This window comes from Salmo salar, chromosome 14 (assembly GCF_965601325.2).
Source record: "Salmo salar chromosome 14, fSalSal1, whole genome shotgun sequence".
In the NCBI taxonomy this organism is placed as follows: Eukaryota; Metazoa; Chordata; class Actinopteri; order Salmoniformes; family Salmonidae; genus Salmo; species Salmo salar.
The window spans coordinates 67,572,364-67,590,699 of record NC_138304.1 but is presented as its reverse complement, the minus strand read 5'-3'; the positions used below and the strand labels follow the sequence as shown (position 1 = coordinate 67,590,699).

Below are 18,336 nucleotides of genomic sequence, written 5' to 3'. Positions count from 1 at the left end.
TAAAAAAATATATATTGTTGATAGAGCAAAATAGTTACATTTATGGCAATATGATTTTTTCTCCATATTGCCCAGATCTAGCACCTCCCCCCAAAATAATGTATAGCTGATTTATTGTTATTGCAAAAAATGTCAATTTATCACAATATGGATTTTTGTCTATATCGCCCAGCTTTAGTCCCCACCATTTTGAGAAACCCTGGCATTATTTAGTGTCATCACATGCTGCTGTGATCTAACAATAACTTATCTTCCATTTTTCTCTCTCCTCCCGCCGTGCAGTCGTCGCGGGCGTCGCGCTGGGCCGACCCGGACCACTTCGCCCAGCGGCAGACGTGCATGAACAAGTTCGCCAGCTGGTTTGGCGGCATGCCCCTGGTCCACTCCCAAATGAGGCTGGACCCGGTGCTGTTCAAGGACCAGGTCTCCATCCTACGCAAGAAATACAGGGACATCGAGAGGCTCTGACAGGACGTGCACCCCCTGCCAGAGAGGCCGGGGGAGGCGGTAGCCGAAGGAGGACCACGACAGTGGCAGTAGGACAGTCAGCCACCTGGAGCCCAATCCAAGGCGGCGCTACAGCTCCGTCTTCCACTCAGCACATTGCCAATGACCACAGCAGCGCCAGGACTTGACGAGCGAAATGGTGTCTGGAGAACTATGCGTATACACACAAAGAATATACAGATCTATAGTATGTTCACATAAACACACACAGACACTACTGACGAGACTCTTGAGTAGAATATTTTTTTTTGTATGAATGCCACGAAGGAGCGAATTACGACAGACTTTCCTGTGACTCTCTGCACATGTGCAGGATGGTAGAGGAAGGGAGGTGTCCAACATGGCAACCCAACCTCAGATCAGATCCGCCCCGGGCTGGTAACCTAGACTCAATGCAACCCCACCTTGACTCCTTCATGACCTCCCTATGTCTGCATCAGGACCCCTGAGACACTCACCACCAGCCCCTGCTCTGGACCCTGGGAAACCATGTTCCTCCATTACTTTTCTAACCATACTTCCCTCCCATATGTACACTGGTTTGAAGCCTTGGGGTCTTATCTTCCTAAGAATTGTCCCCGGATTAAATGAAATACAACATTTGGTAGTAAAGGTCGAGAAAAGTTGAGTCAAAGCTTTCCCCCTTTATATTTTTGTTATTCTTTTACTGGAAGGATGGTTTAAAAGCCACCATTTTCAAATGGTGCCACTTGTATTGCCATGAGGCAGTCACAAACCCACTATATGCTCAGTCTTTGATTTTCTGATAGATTTCTATTTCTGTCTGTTTCTCTGATTTATCACAATGATAAGCCAGAAGCATATCACATTTGAAATGTACCCTTTTTCCTTCAAAACTCTAAAAAGCAGTTTCACTTTTCTTCTCGTTTTCCCCCTCGGAAGCTCAGCGCCGGTGTGTGTACAGAGGCTGAAAGTAGGCTCATCCCACCATAAGCCCAAGCGGAGTACTTTCCCTCCGTCGGAATGAGCAACATGAACATTTCTGGATGAAATAGAGCAGAACACTGCCTTCTAAACCAAACCCTTTTCACGCATTTATTTCCCCTTTATTGTTTATGAGCAATACCGTGGCAGAAGGAGTGCATGCTAAATTTAGACCCTGCTTCATTTCCACAGGGGTGTTACAGGTTTCAGTGACTCGTCTGTTGTGCCATGTCCCCGAAACGCACATTAGGGCTGCCTTTTTAAAATTGCTTATTGCACATATTTTCCGTAAATCGATATCGAAAGCAGGAGAAGATGATATCTGGTGGAAATGCCCTCTGTAATATTCGTTGTTCTTCCTAGATTCCCTCATAATGATGTTGGTGTAATACAAGCCTCAAAGCCATTCGACAGACATAGCCATCTCCTACACCATTTGTCAGAGGACATATGTTTTGTGTTTAATTAGAGAAAGACATTTCATTTGAAGTGTTGGTTTCCCTGGGGAGCAGCCCTTGATGAAACCGTCTGTCTCTATATTTCCCATCACGTCTGACTCTGCTCTGGATGCAGTGACCCAGAACCTTGGCCCTTTGGCTCTAGGCGTACAGTGAAAAGACAACCAGCTCCCCCTCACCTAGCCTTGTCATTGTGATGTTCTTCATTACCCTCTCTGTTCATCATTTCTGTTGCTCCTAGTTTTCCTGTGATGCTGTTGTACTCACAATAGGCTCATCCCAGCTCAACTACATTTGTCCTGACACATTTTTGTATTGTGGTCAAATAGGAAAAACCTCTCTACTTTCTTTTATTGATAATTTAAGGAAATAGCTTTGAGATGTGGAAGCTCATGACTTTATAGTGAAATCTTATTGTGAACAGGCTTTAGTCCTTGTACCACACACAGAGCCCTGCTAGTTCACTCGAACAGGTACTTGAATGTCTGAAGACTTGAAGGAGCGTAGTGTGCTTGAGTGGCCTTTTATTGTGAAGGTGACTGAACTTAAAGGGCCAGTTTCCCGGACATGGATGAAACCTAGTCCTGGACCCCAACAACAATTCTCAATGGAGATGTCCATTGAAAGTGCATTCGTGTTCAGAACTAGGCGGCATCTGGCTCCGAGAAACCGGCCCATAGTGTATCAGCTGTGAGCCAAAGCTCAACTATCAGTTTTTTTCTACCCCCTTCGTCGTATCTGCGTCATTTCTGATTGAGGTTGTTGTAGACTCTTTTTCACAGTGATTTTGTGGTTTTCATCTTCCATATCAGGATACAATCAATGGAGTTCAGTGTCCACACATGGCCAATGAGTTGATATTGTGTCATTGGTGGGCCTGGCCCATCTACTCTCGTCATTTTCACAATGTCATATGTGATATTATCAGCATAACACTTAATACTACAGTACAGTTAGATTTAGTACAGTTTCAAAGCTGGTATATTGTCAATATATTGTTTTTTCACAAAATGTTTGCATTTCATTTTTATTTTCTTTCTGGCAATGTACTCGGGAGGAGTTTGGAATGAACTTGTATGACTTGATATTGGCCAAGAGAGATTTACGTTGTATTTTGATGTTGACTTACAGCAAGCCTTGGATCTCTTGGCACTAGACATGCATCTCAATGATTATGAAAAACGTTGGCCTGCATCTGGTCCCCTTTTTGAAGTTCAGTAAACCATCTTTGTATCAAGCCTTTTTCTATCTAGAATTGTCTGAACGAACTTGTTATATCTCAAGAGCGAAAGTCCCCAGCCTTGCACATTGACTTCACGAGCGAAACCGGAGACAAACATTTCTGTACATATACATGTATATTTATTTTCATATGTGAGCAAAACCAGACTCTGTATAGTATGAAATGACAGGATTTCTTGGCTGAAGGAATAGTTGAGCAAAAAAAATTAATCTGATTTTGTAAAATATACATTTCTTTAAGCCTTGTGCTTTGGGTCAGATTGACCCGCACAGTGTAAACACTCGACAGTCAAATAATCAAGTAAAAAACAGCTAAAAACCTTTGTCTTGTCAGACCTTTCAGAAAGAAGAAATACAAGAAGATTTGATTACATTGAAATACTATTTGTTAAATATATTTGTCACAAACAAGCATGTTCTGTTTCCCCACGTACGTTTTTTATTTTGTATTTCCCAGTAACAGTAATACTTAGGTGTGATTTGACCCCATTGGTCAAAATTATCCCACATGTTTAACACAATGTACGTGTGTGCTTTCTGCAGATGTACAGTTGAAGTCGGAAGTTTACATACACCTTAGCCAAATACATTTAAACTCAGTTTTTCAAAATTCCTGACAGTTAATCCTAGTAAAAATTCCCTGTCTTAGGTCAGTTAGGATCACCACTTTATTTTAAGAATGGGAAATGTCAAAATAATAGTAGAGGATGATTTATTTCATCACATTCCCAGTGGGTCTGAAGTTTACATACACTCAATTAGTATTTGGTAGCATTGCCTTTAAATTGTTTAACTTGGGTGAAACGTTTCAGGTAGCCTTCCACAAGATTCCCACAATAAATTGGGTGAATTCTGGCCCATTCCTCCTGACAGAGCTGGTGTAACTAAGTCAGGTTTGTAGGCCTCCTTGCTCGCACATGCTTTTTCAGTTCAGCCCACACATTTTCTATGGGATTGAGGTCAGGGCTTTGTGATAACCACTCCAATACCATGACTTTGTTGTCCTTAAGCCATTTTGCCACAATTTTGGAAGTATGCTTGGGGTCATTGTCCATTTGGAAGACCCATTTGCGACCAAGCTTTAACTTCCTGACTGTCTTGAGATGTTGCTTCAATATATCCACATTATTTTCCATCCTCATGATGCCATCTATTTTGTGAAGTGCACCAGTCCCTCCTGCAGCAAAGCACCCCCTCAACATGATGCTGCCACTGCCGTGCTTCACGGTTGGGATGGTGTTCTTCGGATTGCAAGCCTCGTTTTACTGTGGATATAGATACTTTTGTACCTGTTTCCTCCACCATCTTCACAAGGTCCTTTGCTGTTGTTCTGGGATTGATTTGCACTTTTCGCACCAAAATACATTCATCTCTAGGAGACAGAACACGTCTCCTTCCTGAGCGGTATTGCGGCTCCATGGTGTTTATACTTGCGTACTATTGTTTGTACAGATGAAATGTGGTACCTTCAGGCGTTTAGAAATTGCTCCCAAGGATGAACCAGACTTGTGGAGGTCTTGGCTGATTTTTCTTTTGATGTCAAGCAGAGGCACTGAGTTTGAAGGTAGGCCTTGAAATACATCCACAGATACACCTCCAATTGACTCAAATGATGTCAATTAGCCTATCAGAAGCTTCTAAAGCCATGACATCATTTTATGGAATTTTCCAAGCTCTTTAAAGGCACAGTCAACTTAGTGTATGTAAACTTCTGAGCCACTGGAATTGTGATACAGTGAATTAATGAAATAATCTGGAAAAATTACTTGTCATGCACAAAGTAGATGTCCTAACCAACTTGCCAAAACTATAGTTTGTTAACAAGAAATGTGTGGAGTGGTTGAAAAACTAGTTTTAAGTGTATGTAAACTTCCGACTTCAACTGTATTTATTGCAATCTACACAAGTGGTGCTGGTTTTACTGTCTTGGCGAGGGGGGCAGAGCAAATCGTGTAGGCCCTGGAACAATTTTGAGCTGACAGTCTACCTTGACTTCGCTGTGGTGACAGTGACCATTCTATATTACCATCTTTAGACATCCATGTCCTCTCTTCTCTGGATGATGGTTGTTGCATGCTCTCTCTCTCTCTCTCATCTGATGGTATGGCAGACTGAATCCTCTTCATCAGAGAAATATTCACAATCTGGATCAACAGCATTGTCCTGTCTCTGAAACCTCTTCTTCTTCTATTTCACTGTCACAGTCCAAAGTTTGTGATGAGGCTTCAAAGACGGAAAATCTTTTGGAGCTCATTTATGACTGTCTGTGTCAGCGATCTGCTGCTCTCGCACTGAGAAGGAGCAGCTTGGGAAACTCCTTTCCACCCAAACATAATTATAAAAGTGCATCCAGAACCAGTCAAAACAGAATACATCAAAGACACTTGTTTATTTTGGACATGTGCAAATATCTATACACATGAAAGCCTCGGGGTCAAAATGACCCAAAACAGCATGTTTGTATACAAAATCTACACATTCCACAACACATCAGCGTGTCCACATTTTGAAGTTAGGTTCATGACCCTAAATGAGGAAAAGTCATTTTCATGGAGAAAGAGGTTAACTAGTATTTTAGACAACTCAAACGTGGAAATGGGTCAAATTGACCTACTACATAATAGGAGAGTTAATTGTTGCCAATATATATTTTTTAGTTTCCATGGAATAAAAACATCCCTTTTTGCTTTTAAAATCTTCATATAGAGCAACTGCAACCATTATAGAAATACATTTGTGTTACCATGACAGTTAATTTATAATCACCATGGAGACATGATACCAATCTAGAATTGGATTTGCTGTGAGCATTTCAATGGCAGCTGGGTCTCTTGAACAGATTGAGGGTTTTCGTTTGTTGCTACAGTGTATTTTAGATTCACCATGTTTTTTTGTCACTGTCCACATCTGCATACTCATTGATAGTTTTGGGCAAACTCTGGCAATTCTGACTGTCATATCTGGTACAAATAACTCCACTCAAAACAGTAATGTTGTAAAACAACTCATTTAAACATGTCCTTCCATAAACCCATAGGATACCAGATATTCTATGGTTTATCAATGCATGGCATCTATCAGTGTAGTTGGATGTGCAGGATGGTTCTGTCTGATTGTGCCTTTTTTTTCCAATCAAATTTTGGTTTTTGAGCTCATGGTAACAAACTGTCAGTCAGAAGAGGAGAGCCATACAGGGCTCTCGTTCACCTTGACGTACACTGGAGTTTTAGCACCGCTTTCATTCATTCTTGACCGCTCTTCTGTCGGATATTAAACTGTGGTGATGGCCGACAACGCACCTGCATGACCACTTCTATGGAATTATTTATCAGTACTTGACTGTATCAGACAGACAATCTTTTTAACGACTTAATTTGCTCCCAGCTGTCCTGATGCCTTCCTCCTGCCTACCTTGTAATTAACAAATGACTTTTATAGAGGTAAATGAAATAGAAACATGCCAATTTTTGTAAGAATGATTTATAATAAAAAAGAAACATTTGATCATTGATGCGTGACTGTTTATTGCTTTGAGGCAATGTGTGTAGCCTACTGTTAAGCATAATAATGTCGAGTTACATTACAGAATAGACAAGGCACATTTTTTTTGTTTAAAACCCCTGTAGGTCTAAGCCCTTGGATTGAAATATCTACTAAGCTAACATGGAATTGTTTTAAGATTGTCGTATCATTTAGAAATTTGATTTAGAATTTTATGACCCCTGTAGGTATAAAAAGCCTAGCCCTCACCCTCCGATCCAACAGGTCCCAGACGTGCTCAATGGGATTGAGATCCGGGCTCTTCGCTAGCCATGGCAAAACACTGACAGTACTGTCTTGCAGGAAATCACGCACAGAACGAGCAGTATGGCTGGTGGCATTGTCATGCTGGAGGGTCATGTCAGGCTGAGCCTGCAGTATGGCTGGTGGCATTGTCATGCTGGCGGGTCATGTCAGGATGAGCCTGCTGGAAGGATACCACATGAGGGACGAGGATGTCTTTCCTGTAATGCACAGCATTGAGATTGCCTGCAATGACAACAAGCTCAGTCCGATGATGCTGTGACACACCGCCCCAGACCATGACGGACCCTCCAAATCGATCCCGCTCCAGAGTACAGGCCTCGGTATAACGCTCATTCCTTAGATGATAAATGCGAATCCGACCATCACCCCTGGTGAGACAAAACCGAGACTCGTCAGTGAAGAGCACTTTTTGCCAGTCCTGTCTGGTCCAGCGACGATGGGTTTGTGCCCATAGGCAACATTGTTGCCGGTGAGGACCTGCCTTACAACAGGCCTACAAGCCCTCAGTCCAGCCTCTCTCAGCCTATTGCATACAGTCTGAGCACTGATGGAGAGATTGTGCGTTCCTGGTGTAACTCGGGCAGTTGTTGTTGCCATCCTGTACCTGTCCCGCAAGTGTGATGTTCGGATGTATCGATCCTGTGCAGGTGTTGTTACACATGGTCTGCCACTGCGAGGACGATCAGCTGTCCATCCTGTCTCCCTGTAGCACTGTCTTAGGCGTCTCACAGTACGGACATCGCAATTTATTGCCCTGGCCTCATCTGCAGTCCTCATGCCTAAGGCACGTTCACACAGATGAGCAGGGACCCTGGGCATCTTTCTTTTGGTGTTTTTCAGAGTCAGTAGAAAGCCTCTTTAGTGTCCTAAGTTTTCATAATTGTGACCTTAATTGCCTACCGTCTGTAAGCTGTTAGTGTCTTAACGACCGTTCCATAGGTGCATGTTCATTAATTGTTTATGGTTCATTGAACAAGCATGGGAAACAGTGTTATTTGGATTTTCACAAATGATCTTTGAAAGACAGGGTCCTGAAAAAGGGATGTTTCTTTTTTTGATCATGTCACCAGAATAAGATCCTTGATATTCATTGCAAAGGTGCATCAAGCTCATCACCTTGCACTTTCACCACCCTGTGAAATTAATTATAATTATTTCATCTTTATCCTAATAAACTACATGCTTTCCCAGACGAGTCGTACACAACATGTCATCGCGTGCCTCCAAGTTACTTCGACATGATGGGTTATTATATCAATATTTGTGCACAAAAGCATTTCCACTGACATTTCTAGCATAATTTATTTTACCGACACAAAAAGATCCCACCTTGCCTAGTGTATTTTGTCGACATTTGGAATGGACTATAACTAACATTGGAATATAACATTTAATAACTAACTTTACTCAATTCAGTTTAACACTGATACTATTGCACAATTCTAATTTGTACATGGGTCACAAATAAAGCTATCGCCAGTAAAATTGGAGCACAACTCAGTAGCCCACCTCCTGCACTGCTCACACCTAATCCAGTCCCCACCTGTGACTGAAAAAAGGGGGAGAGATGCCAATTGAAAAGCTCTCTCTTAAAAATGTAGCAAGCTATGTGACATAAAAGGATATAAAGTAACTAACACTATCAGTCACTAGTGGAAACATTTATAACTGCAAATAAGTTACGTTATCTTTTTCATGTATTTTACCTCAGACGATCTGGTAGTAAGGTTGCGAGCTAGCACCTTATGCTGACTAGCATTTACTGATAGTGAAGTTGCTAGCTAGCAAGTTAGCATAAACTAGTGCTAACTGGGATAGTCATTGTCTAAATGACAGGTAGAAACACCTTCATAACCATAAAGGGGAAACTAGCCCCCAGGGGCCAGCTACCCTCTTTACTAAAAAATTACCAACATTTCTCTCTAAACAAGTGGATTATTTAGCTTAAGGCTTTCCTACTTGTGTATCTAAAAAAAATATATATATATATAGATAGATTTAACTTCATATATCTACAACTTTTTCAAAATGGCAAAAAAATTACAAATTTACCACAAAATCGTTTTGAAATATCTCAAAGTTGTGATGACACAGAGGACATTTTTTGTTGAGCAAGAGCAGTGACAACCAGGAAAATAATTTGTTGACATCTTGTGGTCTTAATGAGAATTACAGGGGGGTTACCCCAGGGGGCTAGTTACCCTTTTTTACTAGCATAAAAAGTTTGGCTGGAAACCTGGTTTGTGAAGATAAATCATGATCCACTATCCAGCGATTGATTTTTATTCTGTGGAAGGAGCGTCTTTACTTTGCTCCCTATTTCTGCTTCCCAAATGACACCATATCCCCTACATAATGCACTGCTTTTGACCGGAGACCCATGCGCTCTGGTCAAAAGTAGTGCACTATATAGGGAACAGTGTGAAATTTGGGATGGAGTTGCATACTATGTCCTCTAACATTTGCCTGAGGACAATAACCTCATAACACAACTTGGATACGACCCCAACCATCTTCTTAATTATTTATCGTAATCTTATCTGAAGCTAATATTGATATTAATATGAGGCCTGCGGCCTCTCTTTCTGTTTCTCTACTGTCAGCCACAGTTCCATCTTTCCGCCCAGTGCCGGCCCTAGCCGTATGCAAAAAAAAACCTTTCTGGAAAAACGTTTTAGGACCCCCCTTTTGGCAGCGGAGAGAAAAATGTATGGTTTTGCCATGGGTTTTAAGTTTAAAAGCAAATTTCCTGCAATTCTAGATATAACCATGGCTTATGCCATGGGTTTGATAGAAAAGTTTAAAAGCAAAGTTCCTGCAATTCTACATATTTTGCCATGCCAAGTGATTGTAAGAAGACTACTTGGAGTAACAGGCTACCTACCCCACATTCCTGACTGGTAGTTATTTAATGCTCTGGTGTTTTCACATATTTAAAGCTATTCAGTCAAATGTTGAAATGTAATTAGTTAAGAATGTTCGGTAAGGTTGGAAAACAAAAGTCGTAATCTTGATTTGAACTGGCAACCTAGCGGGTCGCAACACGCATGTAATGGCCTCCAACCTACTTTATTTTTTATTTTTGTGACTCACCTGTAAACCACCTACTTTCATCCAACCAATCACATTAGTTCTGCTCAAGGAGCTTCGCTCAGAACATGATTGAGGCCGATGTAATACTGATGATTTGTTGAGACTGATGGTTTGTTTACGTAGCAGGTTAGGAGAATGAGGGGTTGGATTTAATCTGTATTGCGGGGGATCCGTATTATAGCGTTCGCAGGGAGTGCATTCACGGTAAACGCTGCATATGTCGACCTAATTGGAAATTACCTTTACATTGTAACGCAGATCTTCCACGATACAGATTGAATCCAACCTGAGGTTACGGTTAGGAAAAGGGTTAGGCTTAGCTAAAATGATACAGTTGTCAAAAACTTGTCTCCGACGCAACAACTAGATGGAGCTGTAGGCCTACTCCATCCACAACCATAGAAACCATCACCTACACTGTATTCAGACCCCTTGACTTTTTCCACATTTTATGTTACAGCCTTATTCTAAAATTGATTAAATAAAACATTTTCCTCAATCTACACACAATACCCATAATGACAAAACAAAAACACTCAAAATTGAGCTCAGGTGCATCCTGTTTCCATGGATCATCCTTGAGATGTTTCTACAACGTGATTGGAGTCCACCTGCGGTAAATTCAATTGATTGGACATGATTTGGAAAGTCCCACAGTTGTCAGCAAAATCCAAGCCATGAGGTTGAAGGAATTGCCCGTAGAGCTCCAAGACAAGATTTTGTTGAGGCACAGACCTGCGTAAGGGTACCAAAAATGTATTTAGAATTGAAGGTCCCCAAGAACAGTGGCCTCCATTCTTAAATGGCAGAAGTTTGAAGGCACCTAAAGGACTTTCAGACTATGACAAACAAGATTCTCTGGTCTGATGAAACCAAGATTGAACTCTTTGGCCTGAATGCCAAGCGTCATGTCTGGAGGAAACCAGGCAACACTCATCACTTGGCCAATACCATCCATACGGTGAAGCTTGGTGGCGGCAGCATCATGCCGTGGGGATGTTTTTCAGCGGCAGGGACTGGGAGACTAGTCAGGATCGAGGGAAAGATGAACGGAGCAAAGTACAGAGATCCTTGATGAAAACCTGCTCCAGAGCGCTCAGGACCTCAGACTGGGGCGAATGTTCACCTTCCAGGACAACGACCCTAAGCACCCAGCCAAGACAACACAGGAGTGGCTTCGGGACAAGTCTGAATGTCCTTGAGTGGCCCAGCCAGAGCCCGAACTTGAACCCGATCCAACATATCTGACCTGAAAATAGCTGTGCAGTGACGCTCCCCATCCAACCTGACAGAGCTTGAGAGGATCTGCAGAGAAGAATGGGAGAAACTCCCCAAATACAGGTGTGCCAGCCTGTAGCATCACACCCAAGAAGACTCGAGGCTGTAATCGCTGCCAAAGGTGCTTCAACAAAGTACTGAGTAAAGGGTCTGAATGTTTATGTAAATATGATAGTTTTTTCTTTGTAGTATTGCAAACATTTCTAAAAACCTATTTTTGCTTTGTCATTATTGGGTATTTGTGTGTAGATTGAAGGGAAAAACACACAATTTTAGAATAAGGTTGTAACGTAACAATATGTGGAAAAAGTGAAGGGGTCTCAATACTTTCCGAATGCACTGTATGTAAAGAAACCATCTGTCCTGACAAATCATCAGTATAATAACACCAGGATTTAATCAAAGTGTCAGGGGGCCCCAGTGGCTGCGGGGCCCTAATAAGTTGTTTATGTCGCTTATTGGCTGGGCCGTTTCTGCCTGTAATAAAAATGTAAAAAACTTTTAAAGCCTGGGGACAATCCAAAAAGACCACAAAGAGACTTCCCCACTTGATCTGGCTGTCCTCGTGAGCAGTGAGAACACAGATTTAAAAATAGAACAGAAAGAAACAGTGTTGGCCTAAATCGCAGCAGGATTTATAGCGGCATAGAATACTAAAGTTAACGAGAGTGTGATGATCATAAAAAGTCCAGTAGATACTGCATTGACACTTACATCAAGCATCCAACCACACAAAACAACAAAAATACAATACACAAAACTCCCTCTTCGTTTTACCACACTATCATTTTCATGGTGCAAAAGATCCCAGATCTGTGCTGGGGAAAAAATTATGCAAACCTCATTCTGGCAGTGATTTAATTTGAAACTTATTTTCAACAATGTGCCCTAGTATTTTTTTTACATGTCTGTGCTCTCCTGCGCCACACAAATGTTGCCCTGTATGTCCTTTTATCTAAAATGGTTAAGGAATGTAAAAAAAAAACATCTTGAGGGAAATCGAACTTCAAAACCCCTTTAAATGGGTAAATTGAGTATTTGTCATATTTTAGGATAGAGATTAAATATATAAAACGTTGTACGAATGTCTACATATTATCCTGCATTTAAACCTAGTACCTACAATAAATCAACAGTTGATTTGAATTCTACTGAAAGCCATGACTATAGTCTTTCAAAACAACTCTGAAAGTCCTCTTAATAATCATATTGTAGGCGATAACTACACTCACCGGCCAGTGTATTAGGTACAACATCCCGTTCACACACATGGATCGCTCCTACAGAGAGTGAGTCACGTGGCTTGCTGTATAAAGCAGGCAGACAGGCATCGAGGCATTCGGTTACTGTGCGATTGAATGTTAGAACAGGCAAAATGAGTAACCTAATCGACTTTGAGCGTGGTATGATCGTTGGTGCCAGGCACGCCGGATCCAGTGTCTCAGAAACGTCCGCTCTCCTGGGATTTTCACGCTCGACAGTGTCTAGTGTTTACCGAGAACGGTGCGACAAACAAAAAACATCCAGTCAGCGACAGTCCTGTGGGCGAAAACAGCTCGTTGATGAGAGAGGTCGAAGGAAAATGGCAAAGCTCATGCAAGTTAACAAGTGGGCCACAAACAAACAAATAACAGCGCAGTACAACAGTGGTGTGCAGAACAGCATCTCAGGACGTACAACTCGTTGGTCCTTGTCATGGATGGGGCTATTGCAGCAGATGACCACACCGGGTTCCACTCCTATCAACTAAAAACAAAAAGAAGCTGCTCCAGTGGGCACACGGTCACCAACACTGGACAACTGAGGAGTGGGAAAACATTGCCTGGAACATGACCGCAAGTTCAGTTTACTTGAATGGTCTGCGCAGTCCCCTGGGGCGTTAGGTAGCCTAGTGGTTAAAGCGCTGGACTAGTAACCGAAAGGTTGCAAGATAGAATCCCGGCGCTGACAAGGTAAAAATCTGTTGTTCTGCCCCTGAACAAGGCAGTTAACCCACTGTTCCTAGGCCATCATTGAAAATAAGAATTTGTGGCCTCCCGAGTGGCGCAGTGATCTAAGGCTGATCTGGGTTCGAGTCCAGGCTCTGTCGCAGCCGGCTGCGACCTGGAGGCCCATGGGGCGGCGCACAATTGGCCCAGCGTCGTCCGGGTTAGGGGAGGGTTTGGCCAGTAGGGACATCCTTGTCTCATCACGCACTAGCGACTCCTGTGGCGGGCCAGGCGCAGTGCACACTGACCAGGTCGCCAGGTGTACGGTGTTTCCTCCAACACATTGGTGCGGCTGGCTTCCGGGTTGGATGGGCATTGTGTCAAGAAGCAGTGCGGCTTGGTTGGGTTGTGTTTTGGAGGACGCATGGCTCTCGACCTTTGCCTCTCCCGAGTCCGTACGGGAGTTGCAGCGATGAGACAAGACTAACTAATACCAATTGGATACCACGAAATTGGGGAGAAAAAAGGGGTGAAAAATACAAAATAAATAACTGACTTGCCTAGTTAAATAAAGGTAAAAAAAAATAGAGAAAAAATAGACCTCAATCCTATAGAGCATCTTTAGGATGAAGTATGGGACTGCGCAGGCCACTCAAGTAAACTGAACTCGCTGTCATGTTCCAGGCAATGTTTTTCCACTCCTCAGTTATCCAGTGTTGGTGATTGTGTGCCTACTGAATGTACCACCATCCAATCTGCAGCAACTGCATGATGCCATCGCTTCAGCATGGACCAAAATCCCTGTGGAACATTTCCGACACCTTGTACAATGCTCAAAGAATTCGGGCTGTTTTGGAGGCAAGGGGGAGTGGGGGTCTGACCCCAGTACTAAATGGGTGTGCCTAATAAATTTGCCGGTGTGTGTATCAGCATTTCCCCATTGCATGTCTTCTCTTCATTCTTCTTTGCTTTCTTCCCCCTCTTCTTCTCTCCCAACTCGTCTTGTGGGACTGAGAGTGGTATATTGTGAAAGCCTGCATTTCTAAAGTGCTGCCTTAGAGGGACGCTGTCACATATCCAGTTAATAACCATATCTTCCAGTCGGTGGTGTGTGTGTGTGTGTGTATGCACGCCTGCGCCTGTGTGTCCCACACTCTGTGTCGCCGTTTTTGCAGTTCAACTCCTAACAGCCAGCATGGAGTTTATCTCCCAGATGAGGTTTCGGAGCTGGTCCATTATCTGCTTCAGCTGTTGGTTCTTCTGTTTGAGCTTCTGTAATAAAGCACATGAAATCACATTGTCAGAGCCGATCAAACAAGCCGTAGCCACACAAGTATTTACACAGTGCTGGTTGGTTGATAAGATGCCTTTGAAAAGCTTTGGAAGGGGCATTAGGTTCAAGAGCCTCAACTGAAAGAACATACGGTCGTTTTTCATGGGAGGATTTTCTTTTTGTTTTTCAACTAGGAGAGCTGATTGGCTGACATGATCAATCCCTGCAGTAGTTTAATCTCTAAACTAACACATCTGGCCCTAACTCACAGGTATAGTACACAACCCAACAGGGCAAAGTCAATCACTCACAGACAGTTTGCCTGCAGATTACCTTTGAATACACAAGTCCAATCTTCGTCAACAGCTGCGGTTTACTCAAGTGCCATATTGCTGAGGTTTAGGCACAAACAAATAATGGCAGAGCCTAAGCTGCTCCAAAAGCACACCTGTCAACAGTGTCCTTATAGGACTTAAGTCAGGCCCTAGCACCAGCGTTGGAAAAGTCTAGCTAGCCATAGTGGTCTGACTAGCTATCAGAAGATAGCATGGGGAGAGACAGACACTCAGAGCCACTGTATCTGCAGTTCAGTGACAATACAGTGCTGTGAAAAAGTATTGCCCTTTTATGATTTTTGCATATTTTTGTATTTTAAGTTATGCAACACCCAATTCCGCTGTGTGAAAAAGTAATTGCCCCGTTACACTCTAACTGGTTGTGCCACCTTTTAGCTGCAATGACTCTAACCAAATGCTTCCTGTAGTTGTTGATCAGTCTCTCACGTCACTGTGGAGGAATTTTGGCCCAGTCTTGCATGCAGAACTGCTTTAGCTCAGCGACATTTGTGGGTTTTGAAGCAGGAACTGCTCGTTTCAAGTCTTGCCACAACATCTCAATTGGGATTAGGCCTGGACTTTGACTAGGCCATTCCAAAACTTAAAATGTATTGCTTTTTAACCATTTCGACTTGATTGTATGTTTTGGATCATTGTCTTTCTGCATGACCCAACTGCGCTTCAGCTCACAGACGGATGGGTCTGACATTCTCCTGTAAAATTCTCTGATACAGAATTAACCTGGATGATCATCAAGACTCTTGGAAGCATGTTCTATGGACAGATGAGTCAAACGTATAACTTTTTGGACAACATGGGTCCCATTTATGCCTGGTGAAAAACCAAAACACTGCATTCCACAGTAAGAATCTCATTCCAACCGTCAAGAATGGTGTTGGTTGTGTGATGGTTTGAGGATGCTTTGCTGCCACAGGAACTGGACGACTTGCCTTAGTAGAAGGAACAATAAATTCTGCTCTGTGTCAGGGAATCCGTCTGTGAGCTGAAACTGAAGCGCAGTTGGGTCATGCAGCAAGGCAATGATCCAAAATACACAATCAAATCTATGTGAAATTGGTTAAAAAGCAACACTTTATAAGTTTTGGAATGGCCTAGTCAAAGTCCAGACCTAATCCCAATTGAGATGTTGTGGCAAGACTTGAAACGAGCAGTTCATGATTCAAAACCCACAAATGTCGCTGAGGTAAAGCAGTTCTGCATGCAAAGAGTGGGCCAAAGTTCCTCCACAGCGATGTGGGAGACTGATTTACAACTACAGGAAGCATTTAGTGGCAGTCATTGCAGCTAAAAGGTGGCACAACCAGTTGAGTGCAAGTGGGCAATTACTTACTTTTTCACACTTTGTTAAATAAAATAACTTTTAGTTATTTATAAATTCAAGTTCTCTTTATTTAATATTAGGTTTTGGTTGAAGATCTGATAACATTCAATATCAAAAATCAGAAAGAGGGCAATACTTTTTCACGGCACTGTATATTAAGATGAAATCCATTTTGCGCTCTCTCTCTCTAATGCTCCTTTAGCTGTGACTAATTACCAGCGTAGATAACACCTTCAGCAATCGATTTCACACAGCCCGTCTTAATATAAACTATTTATCTGATTGTCCTTGAAGATATTCCGGCGTGGAACATTTGGAACAGTTCCAGTGTGTCTCGAGGGGGTTCTCTCTCTTTTGCCACCAGCCTTTCACTATGAGTCACTGGGAGGGAGGAGTGTGTACTGTACGGGATGTACCTCATTAACCCCACCAGCGACTCTAAATAAAGATGTTCTTTATCCTCTGAGTTGAGAGATTTATCAGTAAATCTTTGGAATTTCAGTTCTGTCATGAGACTCACACAGCAAGCTGTAAGGCTCTGATATACTGTTGAGTCATACATAAGCGTTCTAAACATGCAGCGCTCCCTCTAAACTGTATATATATGGATTGTTAGTGTGATGATAAATACCAACAAACTAGTCAGAAATCCTTTAAAAAACAGATGACTGAATTAACTGTTACTCCAACCTTCCCTTCCGTTGGGAGAAAAACAGAAGACAGTGGAATATGTTTCTAACACTCATTTCAGAGCTGCAGGTCTATGAACGATCCCACTGCTGATGGAAAGTGATGGCTCTGACAGTTCTGACTGGTTGGTCAAATCCGAGAGAGAACAGCCTTGCCTTCCGCTCCTCTGATAGCCTAGCCTGCCTTCCACCGCAGGGTCCAACTCCCTCCCTCACTTCAGGGATCCTGGGGATGCGCTCTCATTTCCTTGCCTGCCACTCAAGACCGTTTTCATCCACATTCATTCCTTTTGACATTGTGTAGGGCGCAGCAGGGTGGCTGGTCAACAAATCATGAAAGTAAACACACAATTGCGTTTTCAGCTGCCGTCTGTAGAGGCCTTCCACAGACACAGCTTGATACAGTACACTACAGTGTGTACGTGCACGCAGGTTACTGTTATAGTTGTTTCCTCTTTCCCATGACAGCCAGCTGCGGTATGGGGGAAGATGAGATGGGGGGGATGAAAGTGTTTCCAGGGCTGTGAGGTGAACGTGACGAGTGACAGCCAACTGCCGAGAAGATCCTGCTTTCATGGCACACCTGGGCAGAGGACAGAGAGGCGGTTTCAGCCCGGGCAGATGTTGGAATGCTCCAGGGCACCGGCAATTCTCATGTCAGCATATCTCCTCTCATATGTACTTTATCTTTGTCCTTCCAAATCTGCTGAGTGAGAGAAGAGCGATTTCAAGATGATACCCATTACTCATTAATACCCAGAACTTTTATCTTGACAGCTTCCGTGATCTTCTCCTTTCTTAGTCTGACTTGAAAGGGTCTCTCTCAAGTCGAATCAGTGTGTTAAAAAAAGCAAACAGACAAAGGGGTTATGCATATCTGAGGGACGGTTAGATTTGAAACGGAATGACTACGTCATTAGTCACACCTTTAAAGGAGAACAATTGGAAGAAGTGCGAGAACTATCGGAGCGGTGATGGTTGATCATATAGAACGCTGTGTGGACTGAGTGAACGTTGAGGTCGAAGCGTTGGGGCTCCTCTCTCTCGCTCCGTTCCCTTCATCTGATTCTCTTCAACCCTCATCTGGAAATGATATCAAAGGAGCCGTGCTCAATAATGGGGTGAGAGACGTAAGACATTTGATCAAAACGTCTTATAAAAATTCTGGTTCATTCAAATACGCCAAAGATTTCTCTCTCGGCTGAGTAAGAGCAAATTTTGGAGGCAACATCTCAGCCACACTAACACTGTAATTTCGATTACTTTCAAACAGTCTGGTATAGTCCCGAAAGTACAAACAGTCTTATCTTACATAATTGACATTTCTGTGTTCATTGATTGTTGGATTTTGTCCCATTTAGAGACATTCAGGGTTTTGAATTATTAGACAAAACTAATCTTGTTATATCATACCAATAGATGAGAGATTCCTCCTTTTT

At 42.7% G+C, this 18,336-nt stretch overlaps 2 protein-coding genes across 2 annotated transcripts in view; one reads left to right on the top strand and one right to left on the bottom strand.

Moving 5' to 3' along the window:
* LOC106570050 (exostosin-1b) overlaps window positions 1–6,661 on the top strand; it is a 114,887-nt gene extending 108,226 nt beyond the window's left edge. Inside the window, exon 11 of the mRNA XM_014141986.3 lies at window positions 283–6,661. Coding sequence (XP_013997461.1) covers window positions 283–468 — 186 coding nt within the window. The 3' untranslated portion in view covers window positions 469–6,661. The remainder of the gene's footprint in view (window positions 1–282) is intronic.
* A 5,513-nt stretch (window positions 6,662–12,174) lies between these two features.
* LOC106570051 (mediator of RNA polymerase II transcription subunit 30) overlaps window positions 12,175–18,336 on the bottom strand; it is a 48,433-nt gene continuing 42,271 nt past the window's right edge. Inside the window, exon 5 of the mRNA XM_014141987.3 lies at window positions 12,175–14,530. Coding sequence (XP_013997462.1) covers window positions 14,435–14,530 — 96 coding nt within the window. The 3' untranslated portion in view covers window positions 12,175–14,434. The remainder of the gene's footprint in view (window positions 14,531–18,336) is intronic.